This window comes from Archocentrus centrarchus, chromosome 11, assembly GCF_007364275.1.
Source record: "Archocentrus centrarchus isolate MPI-CPG fArcCen1 chromosome 11, fArcCen1, whole genome shotgun sequence".
In the NCBI taxonomy this organism is placed as follows: Eukaryota; Metazoa; Chordata; class Actinopteri; order Cichliformes; family Cichlidae; genus Archocentrus; species Archocentrus centrarchus.
In genome coordinates, this window is record NC_044356.1 from 28086424 (window position 1) to 28097434 (window position 11011).

The 11011-nt window shown below is 36.8% G+C and overlaps 1 protein-coding gene across 1 annotated transcript; it reads right to left on the reverse strand.

Annotated features, from left to right (window-relative positions):
- Window positions 1-1846: 1846 nt before the first annotated feature.
- Window positions 1847-8703, reverse strand: LOC115788523 (CMP-N-acetylneuraminate-beta-galactosamide-alpha-2,3-sialyltransferase 1-like). The gene is made up of 7 exons (XM_030741579.1): window positions 8585-8703; window positions 5251-5539; window positions 4778-4974; window positions 4445-4612; window positions 3403-3442; window positions 3176-3295; window positions 1847-2217 (listed from the first exon to the last, which is right to left on the reverse strand). Exons 2-7 carry the CDS (start codon window positions 5536-5538, stop codon window positions 2050-2052), a joined length of 981 nt encoding a protein of 326 aa, XP_030597439.1. The 5' UTR covers window position 5539; window positions 8585-8703; the 3' UTR covers window positions 1847-2049.
- Window positions 8704-11011: the final 2308 nt, after the last annotated feature.

Consider the following 11011-nt stretch of genomic DNA (forward strand, 5'->3'; position numbering starts at 1 on the left):
CATTTGGGCAATATTTCTAAAATTAGAAACTGCCTGTCTCAGAATAATGCTAAAAAGATTATTCATGTCTAATAATTCATTACTATCATATTTCTCTAGAACTTCCCAGAAAAGACTTCAGTTGATCCAAAATGCTGCAAAGAGAGTACTGACAGGGAATAGAAAGAGAGAGCATATTTTTCCCATATTGGCTTCACTCCATTTGCATGCTGTTAAATCCAGAACTGAATTTAAAATCCTTCTTCTCACATACAAGGCCTTGAGTAACCTTATCTTAAAGACCCCATAGTACCAAACTCACAACTTAAAGCAGATAACCCATAAGCTGGAGAGGGAAAAGCATAATTTGAAAAGCTGTCACTTGACCCAGCTGTATTAGCTAATTATAGTCATGTTACCATGCTACCCAAGCCATCTTATTACTGCGAGATGAATGAAGCCATTCTGGCACGGACGTCATCCGGAGTAACAAGGTGTCGAGGAAACAGGACATATTGATATGTGGGCTACTGGAACAAGGATATGGCACAAGTGCACACGCAATGAGAAAATGTTGAAATGCTACTACATATGTAATCCCAGGGAAAGGGGTTACATGGAGAGGATGTGGGACCTATGGGTTCTTCAACAACCAACATCCAGACTGACATCGAAAGAACTAGTAGCTCAATCAAATTAGGAATACATTATGGAACAGAGGATCAAATTATGATTCAATAATATAATGATCCTGAAAATGGCCACTGTTAAGAGTAATATTACTTTAGTATATATTAATACTAATATTTTATACTTATGGTGTGAGGCTAAATTTAGCAGTTATTACAGTGATCTTAATGTCTACATTGTGTGGTGGTCAAGACGTTAGCTTAACAATGAAAGGTCACTGGGCCATTTCCAGATGAAGATACAAATCCTCTTTAGGGTTGCATCAGGAAGGGCATTCAGTGTAAAACTCTGCTAAATAGAACATGTAACCACTTGTGACAAATGAGCATCTGCAAGTAGCTTTTTACATTAATCTTAAAAGAAGCTCACTACACATCTGTTCTACTGCAATAAAGCAAAAATCTTCAGTTTCCTGTTGTGGCAAAAATTCACTCTCTGAAACATACTTTTAAATGATCTCTAACGCTATACAAAAGATAAAAATGGCCACTTGCAATGCAACTTCAAGTGCAGGAATGTTTCATGAAAAAGACAAACTCAGAAGACAAGAAGCAAAACACTTTCCAGGGAGGTTTTGCAGTAAACCCACAGACTTGAACACAAAGACAGATATACCCCACTGCTCTCAGGGGCTCGCAGTTTATTGTGGGGGAACTACCAATTTCACCCAATCAGTGAATTCAGTTCAATTCAATTTTATTTATATGGCGCCAAATCACAACAAACAGTTGCCTCAAGGTGATTTATATTGTAAGGTAAAGACCCTACAATTACAGATTAATTACACAGAAAACCCAACGATCGAAACGACCCCCATGAGCAAGCACTTGGTGATGGTGGGAAGGAAAAGGTCCCTTTTAACAGGAAGAAATCTCCAGCAGAACCAGTAAGGGGCAGCTATCTGCTGCAACCAGTTTAGGGTGACGGAAGGGTAAACTTTTGACCAGTACTGTACTAGACAAAAGATGTTGAAAATGGAGCAGTCAGGGAGGAGGAAAACCATTTTCTAAACAAAATGGACAACACATTTTGTGCTGTGGTAGTGTACTGACAGGGTTTTATTCTGTGCAAACTTTTCCAGACATAACCAGTGGTGCTCAACACACAAGTAAGAAACATGTATGTAAATAAGCAAAAACACACAAGATTACTTAGATCTACTACAATAAAGTACAGTAATTCTAAAGTTCTGGAGGCTGCTCATCTTAACACATAAGAGCTGATTCACATTTGTCTTTTGAGGAAAATCTATACACAATTTCAAGAACAAAAAAAATCTTTTAAATTACAAACTTATTCAAGGAAATTTCTTTGACATGCGAAACTGTGACACCAGTGTCACTGTAGGGTCTTATGGGAGAGACAAACAGAAAGCAAAGATTACCATCCTCTGAAAAAACTAATTTTTTTTTGCTCATGAAGTTTCTCAATATATTTATACTCCACACTTCCAGGATGTTGTCCAGTTTTCAAACGTTTGTTTTTGAGTGGCTCATAATAATGGTTCCAGTTTCCATTTTTGTCTGCTCCAAATCCAAACACACTAACCTGAAGACACAAAAATGAAGACAATTAATCGTAGATGGATTTGACTCAATGATCGTTATAGATTATAGGCACTGTGGATTTGACATTAGTGCAGTGTTAATGATTTGCCATTTGGGCTTGTTTTGTTTTGTTTTCCCCAGAAAAATGTTATTAAATCCAAGCCAAAATACATCTGTTTTCATTAGAATCTGCAGTACTTTTCATACATTCACCACCTCTTCTATGAAAAAGCACCTTCCCCACCCATCCCCTGGACCTCTCATATCCTAACACAGTCTGATCAAGGCAAGAGTAAAGGGGGGGAAAAATACTCAACATAGATATATAGTAACAATATAAAATTCTAAGATAACAAATAAATTAAATTATTATTATTTTATGAAATTATAAGACTAATAAATTATTATTCTCCCCGTGTCTGCGTGGGTTTTCTCCGGGTACTCCGGTTTCCTCCCACAGTCCAAAGACATGCACCATTAGAATGGCCAGTTAAGTTAACTGGCCATTCTAAATTGCCCATAGGTGTGAATGTGAGTGTGGATGGTTGACTGTCTCTCTGTGTTAGCCCTGCGACAGGCTGGCGACCTGTTCAGGGTGTACCCTGCCTCTTGCCCTATGTCAGCTGGGATAGGCTCCAGCCCCCCCGTGACCCTGAACAGGATAAGCGGAAGTGAATGGATGGATGGATGGATAAATAAATTAAAAGATAATAAATAAATAAAATTAGAAATAAACATATTCAACATGAAATTGTAGAAGGGAAATCATGAGGAAATGAAAATGAATGGTTACTTGTAATTGATTGATTAATTAATGCTACTTGCATTCAGGTTAAATCAATGTAAAGAATGCGGTTATCACTCGTGTTCTGTATTTCTCTAAATTAAAAGGGTCTTGTTAGTGGACCTGATAATTAATGTTGTAATTATGAATTATGATATCTGCTTCATGAACCTACTTCATCACACATGTGAAAGCTGAGAATCAAAGTCAGAAAGCCAGTGGATGGATATCTTCCCTTTTGGTTTAGCCAAACATAATGGACATATTTCATGAACTCTGGACTGAGAATCATCACCTGTTAAAGATAATAGACTTTAATGTGATAAAAATATATTTTTGCACTCAGTGACATGTCATATGCTGGATCTATGCAGAATAAGTAATATAAGTCATACTACTCACCAAATCCTTATTCATTCGTGATTTAGCACTTTCTCTTTGGCTGTTGGATATAACATGGATTAAGTCCACACTTACAAATACAACTACACTTCAAAATGTGTCACAGTTTGCTTTGGTATTTTTGTAATCTTTACAGTTATGTGCCATAGGGTCTCCTGTGGGGGGGTGCTGTGGGAGTATGGGGTGTCTGACCTATTTTTACAGGCCATTCAGTGGTTTTGGAATGGATAAAACAGGCTAATGTACTATGTCACACTTGGGCATCATAGGAGGAGGACAGGAGACTTCTTCTTTTATCTTTATTATATCCACAGTGCCCTCTCTTACATACTGTCCATCCCCTAATGTGTCCCCTCACAACATGGTATGCACATTATGTTCTTACTACATCTCTGTTCCTGCTACATCTCCCTCCTTTCAGTTGATTGACCACATTTCTCAGACAAACTTTTAAATATACTTATAAATAACCTTGAACAGTCATAATGTTCAAGTAACCAGCGTTTTGTCTCCTTTCTCCCTTTTCTTTTTTTTTCAGAAGTGCAAAAGACCAGCAGTAGACGTTCTATTTTTCTTTTCTTTCCTTTTTCAAAACAATGAACCCTGAGCATGAATGTCCTTCCTCTCTCGGGGTCAGGGTAGACTACCTCAGTCCCCAAAGCTCTGCAAGGATTATTTTGCCCTGTGAAACAACACACAACTTTCTATCTTTCTAGTCCAGTCTTTTTTGGTGGTCTGGTGATCCGGCCTGATCTGGTCACTCTGGGAATCTTTGGAATGACCCTGATATGAGACCAGTTTCTCCTGAGACTTCCTGAGGGCATGTCTATGTTGTAAGACCTTGGTGTTCGACTGGACCACTGACACAACCATCCGTGCACACCAGTCAACTGTATAGTAAAAACAAAGGTACGTTTTTCTTGCAGTCGTACATTCTAAATAGTGTCCCTACAGATATTTGTCAAAATTATAAATGATAAGTTTACATTTTCATCCAGATACAGAACCAAGTAGAGATATTACCTCTGTAATACACACATACCTTTGAGTGAAGGACCACATGAGCCATTCTAAATCACGGATTTTGTATGGAAAAAACACAAGACGAGTGGTGTTGTCTAAATTTTTAAAACTGTTTGGAAACATCACGTGGTATGTTGTTTTGTTTCCAACATCTCTTTCAAAGCCTTCAGTGGGGCCATGGTTCATTCTAAATAGCACAGAGGATATATTGTACATATTCATCACGCATATTGTATGATTTATGTAGAGTTAAGTTAACATTGTAGGGAAAGAAAATATTTAACAATAGGTGTTTAGAGGAACACATGCCTGAAGAGTTTAACAAAGATGGACGATTATGTTTTATGCTTACCTTATGACAATATCATGAAAATCTATCATTGATCCATAATGTGATCCATTCAGGTTGCCAGAATTTCCAATCACAGCACAAGTTCTGCAGAGGTCAGGGCTGGATCTTGTGGAATGGACATTGGTTGGAAAGATCTGAAACACCTTGTCCACTGTTTTTTTGTAGTAACTGTAGTTGCGTCTATCAGTCTGTATGCGCTGACAACAAAACAAAAGCAGATTTTTAACTTTCCAGAATAGAATCAGATACACTTACATGCCTACTTATTATAATATAGTTACATAAAGCATTAGAAGACTCCTTGACTAATCAATTCTTACAAAAAAGTAAATATTCATATTTTTAAATATATTACTGATAAATAATCACAAATAAATGAAAATAAATTAAAGTCTTTCACTTAATAGAAACAGAAATAGAAGTCATAACTCAACAATTACCCAGTCTTTTAAAATATAAAAGTTGCCATTTACCTTCCACCAGTTAAACGCATCACTTGAGACATTGTTTGTGATTGATAAGAAGGGCTCAGGAGATTCTTTTATAAGTTTTGTGAACCATGGATCATAGTCCGTTAAACATTTGTCACAGGCACAAAGACTTGCATTCTGATGGACGAAGTAATCATGGTACACAGTTAAAATCCATGAAGCTCTAGAAAATACTCCAATGGCAGTGACGCACACTAAGAGAAGAAAAACCAATGGTTTCCTCGGATGCATCTTCACACCGTAAGAATCTTGAATGGGGATCTGATTCATTCTGTGGATACAATAGAAAACACAGGATTGAACAATATGGCAATTCATCATGCAGCAAACAAGACCAAACTGTTTATTACTGCAGTGACAGGCAAACTAAAACTTCAGTCTGTATTAAAATCCATTCATTTTCTAAATGATTGGATGTAACTGATGTCTCCAGCCATGCCTGAACTGAATATAACAGTCACACCTGTCATTTACTTGTATTGATTGAAATGCAGAGAAAAATAATGGGAACAGCATCTTTCCCTCATCCATGTCATCCAGTTCTCTGTGTGCGCTGTGTCTGTGCTCTTGACTCTAGCCAGACTGTTATACCTGCCAAGCAGGTAGCTACACAACGGCCACTGTATTTGAATGTTTTTCAACTCTTTCTGTTGGTATTTGCAAGCTCTTCAAATCTAATTCCCAAACTACAATAAAACTGTTCAACTGTCTGAAGATTAATAAAGTGAACACTTAATATTCACAGTATTTCTTATGTCTCTTTCACCTCACATAATTCTTTTTTTTATGTGTGTGATAATTGTAGAAGGAAGTAATATATATACTGTAGTGACAGTCTTCCCTCAAATCTCACTCAAGTTTTAATTTTAATTTTATTGAAAGAAAAAAACTATGAATTATCATGCTTACTATGCAGTCTAAAAAATAAAGAAATGTGTGCCTTGTCTGCGTAGGTTCTCAGTCATCCAGGTCTAGTAAATATTATTTTATGGCTAAAATAATTGTAGATTTTCAGACATATAAGACAAATATTTCAGGGGGTTTTTTTCTATCGTAGTATATGGGAACAGTATTCACAGTAACATAAAAACAAATCATTGCTACATCAGATGAATAAATAACATATCAATACCAATAAATAACAGCTACTACTGGCATGTACTGTAGTATGCATGCAATTGTCCATCCTCATAAAACTGTGGAACTTTGACACCATTTTTTGGCATGCAAAATAGTAATATGGCAGTAAGTGAGCTGAAACTAGGTGGGTAGATGCTGAAGCTATACAGGTGCTAAAATTAAATATCATGAAAAAGTTGATTTATTTCAGTAATTCCATTCAAAAAGCGAAACTTGTGTATTATATTCATTCATTACACACAGAGACTGATATATTTCAAATGTTAGTTGTCAGTTATAATCATCAAAATTAAAAGAAATAAACTTTTGAAATATATCAGTCTCTGTGTAATGAATGAATATAATACACAAGTTTCGCTTTTTGAATGGAATTACTGAAATGAATCAACTTCTTCGTGATATTCTAATTTTATGACCAGCACCTGTACGCCATGATTGCAGCTTTATTGACACCTGTTGGCATGAATGCATTACCAGGAAGTACACTGCCTCTCACCTCAGGGTGGATGAGGAATGCTCTAGCCTCCCCACAACCCTAAATTGGAAAAGTTGCTAAGAAGACTGATGAACGGATGGTTCGTTTTCAGATCTCATCAAAAAGTGTTTGGCAAAAGTAGCTTTGCCAAACACCTGTTTCATCAACGCAGTGCTGCTTGAAGGCCAGTATTGCTTTTCAGCCTTACCTATTGTGCACAGAGATTTCTCCAGATTCTCAGAATCTCGTGATGATATTATGTAAATGATGGGGTATTCATAGTTGTCACAGTTTTATGTTGAGGAACATTATTCTGAAATTGTTCCACAATTTGTGCATCTGGTTTTCTGCAGATTTGTGAACCTCTGCCCAGCTTTACTTCTGAGAAACTGGGCTTCTCTAAGATGTTCTTTTTATACCCAGTCCTGTTACTGACCCATTGCCAATTATCCTAATTAACTGCAAAATATCCCTCCAGCTGTTATTTTTCAGCCTTTTATTCTCCCCATCCCAACATTTTTTTTGACATATTGCTGCCATCAAATTCAAAATGAGCTGCTATATTTTATGAAATAGTAATATTTAAACAGATATATTTTCTATGTCATATTATATAAAACAAATAAGGGGTTACACAGCATTTCAACCTTTTTGGAATTGGGATTGTTTGGAAAACAGCCACGATGACTTACGTAACCTCTGCCCAAACTGTAAAATGTATTTGGCTAAATACAGAAAGAGCAATAAACTAGAAAGAATAATCTTTCAGCACTGCCTATTGAAATTATTACACAACTTATTTATAAGTGAGTTATTTCCTCTTTCCACCAGTTATGCCAGTTGGCAAAAAAAAAAAAAAAAAATGCATCACTTGCAATGCAAACTGAGATTTTCTGCTATTTTATTTTCATTCTAAAACAATATTGATCTTTTCATTTTACTGTGGCACTAATAAATACATACATCAAAATCATAATTATGATGTCAGTTACATTACTCAGAAAGCATCAATATCAATTTCACCTTCCTTTTAACTGCAACGTTTCCTTCTACTGTAGATATTTATACACAGCAATCATCAGACATTGTATTACTGAGTAGTTGTTATACCTGGCCTCGACTTGAGCATAACACAACCCCATTCACACGGAGGACTAAAGCCAAAGAAGAGTTGCAGTCCAAAACAGCATTTAGTCATCAACAGAGGAGCAAAATATCAGTGAAATACAGGCATATCAACTGTTTCACACACATAAACTAGAGAATAGATATCTTAAAGTTCAAGGCTTCTTATCACCTCCGCAATGTGGACATTTCTTTTAGAAGATAAGAAGATACTAATCCAGCAACTGTAATAAAGTTAACATTTGTCAGCTCAGCACTGCTCAGCTCAGTCTAGGTCAGGGATCCTCAAGTTCGGGCCTCAAGAGCCGATGTCCTGCAACGTTTAGATGTGTCTCTGTTTCAACACAACACAAATAGGCTCCAGGGATCTGCTACTTTTAAGGAAGGATTAGAACAACCTATGAGAACCATTAAGAGATGTAATAGTCACACACCAGTTTTCAGCTTTACTGTTCTGGAAAGGGTTAAAAATTAAATTTCCACAATTTAAATTTTAAGCAATTTAGCAAGGGCAGAGCAAAAGCTCAATCAAAAAATATCGATCAAAATATTAAATCAAACAGACCTCATTCTTACCTAACTAATCAATCATAGGCTAGTGCTGATTTCTGATTTTCTGATAATCCGAAATGATCTAAAAAGGAATTAGTGACTCGATACAAAGTCCTTCAACTCCACTCAGGTTAAATCAAAAAAGCAAAAATTAACAATCACAGTTCTTAAATTTACAGCAGCTGGTCAGTGGTTTTTCTCTTGCTGAAGCTTCAGGCTGTGAACCATAAAATCCAATTCTTCTCCGCACACTAGCAGGATCAGAGGCAATAACAGTTAAATTCACTCACACTACAGTTTTATATTCCCTGCTTGCACACCACTTCCTCCGCCTCTCTCTCTGGTGCAGTAGTTGCCTCCTCCCTCTGAATTACATCCTATCTTCACTCTGGAACTTTCCACAGAAGTCAGTATAGTAATGGAGGTGGTGGGCATGACCAAAAATAGATGGGATACAGCAGCATTACTGATAGCTTTTGACAGACAGATTACAGGCACAATAGGCACAATAGGCAGACATGTCATGCATTTTGGATGACTGACGGCACATGCATTAACTTTAATCTATTTAATCTATTATTAAATTAGTATGTTGTAATGGGATTAGTTGTAAAAACAGCTTCCGTCACGATTCATAATTCATCACAGTACAGAAACAGCATGAGTGAAGGTTACAAATGAGCTTCTGTCCTGCTGGACCTCAATGCAGCGTTCAATACTGTTGACAACTGCATTTTATTAGAGAAGTTGGAGCATGCCATAGGAATTAAAGTTAATGCAGTGCAGTGGTTTGAATCATATCAGTCTAATAGACTCCGATTTATTCCCTTAAACAGGAAGTCTTCTTCACACACTAAGGCTAATTATTGCATGCCACAGGGTTCTGTGCTAGGACCAATTCTGTTTACATTATACATTCTTCCTTTAGGGAGTATTATTAGAAAGTATATCATACATTTTCATTGCTAAGCAAATGATACCCAGCTTTATCTATCCATGAACCCAGATGACACACTAATTAGTTAAACTGCAGTGATGTCATAGCCTCTTAACTGGCTGTGGGACATTTGTAGATCATTTTATATGGCAGGCTAGACCCTCCCATTTTTACTGACACCTCATTCGGCCAATCATGCAACTGGACACACCAAATCACCTGACAGAGCTACATGTCACCCTCTGGTTATTATTGGCTCTGTGAAACCCATTTCTTAACATGACTGGCCGAATGAGGTGTCACTCAAAATGGGAGGGTCTAGCCTAACATATAAAATCCACTTCACTTCATACATCCCAGAGACCGGACTTGGCCAGTTAATAGGCTATGGAATGGATTTTCCAGAGCAAATAATAACCAGAGGGCATTATGTAGTTTTTTTTTTCAGGTGATTTTGATGCTGCCAGTTAACAGGTTAAAGGTTAAAGACCTTGATGACCTCTAATTTCCTACTCCTAAATTCAGATAAAACTTAAGTTATTGTATTCGGCCCTACAAACCTCCGAAAAATGATGTCTAACCAGATACTCTAGATGTCACTACCTTGGCCTCCTATGAGAAATCTTGGAGTCATTTTTGACCAGGATATGTCCTTTAATGCACATATAAACAAATATGTAGAACTGCTGTCTTCCATTTGGGCAATATTTCTAAAATTAGAAACTGCCTGTCTCAGAATAATGCTAAAAAGATTATTCATGTCTAATAATTCATTACTATCATATTTCTCTAGAACTTCCCAGAAAAGACTTCAGTTGATCCAAAATGCTGCAAAGAGAGTACTGACAGGGAATAGAAAGAGAGAGCATATTTTTCCCATATTGGCTTCACTCCATTTGCACGCTGTTAAATCCAGAACTGAATTTAAAATCCTTCTTCTCACATACAAGGCCTTGAGTAACCTTATCTTAAAGACCCCATAGTACCAAACTCACAACTTAAAGCAGATAACCCATAAGCTGGAGAGGGAAAAGCATAATTTGAAAAGCTGTCACTTGACCCAGCTGTATTAGCTAATTATAGTCATGTTACCATGCTGCCCAAGCCATCTTATTACTGCGAGATGAATGAAGCCATTCTGGCACGGACGTCATCCGGAGTAACAAGGTGTCGAGGAAACAGGACATATTGATATGTGGGCTACTGGAACAAGGATATGGCACAAGTGCACACGCAATGAGAAAATGTTGGAATGCTACTACATATGTAATCCCAGGGAAAGGGGTTACATGGAGAGGATGTGGGACCTATGGATTCTTCAACAACCAACATCCAGACTGATATCAAAAGAACTAGTAGCTCAATCAAATTAGGAATACATTATGGAACAGAGGATCAAATTATGATTCAATAATATAATGATCCTGAAAATGGCCACTGTTAAGAGTAATATTACTTTAGTATATATTAATACTAATATTTTATACTTATGGTGTGAGGCTAAATTTAGCAGT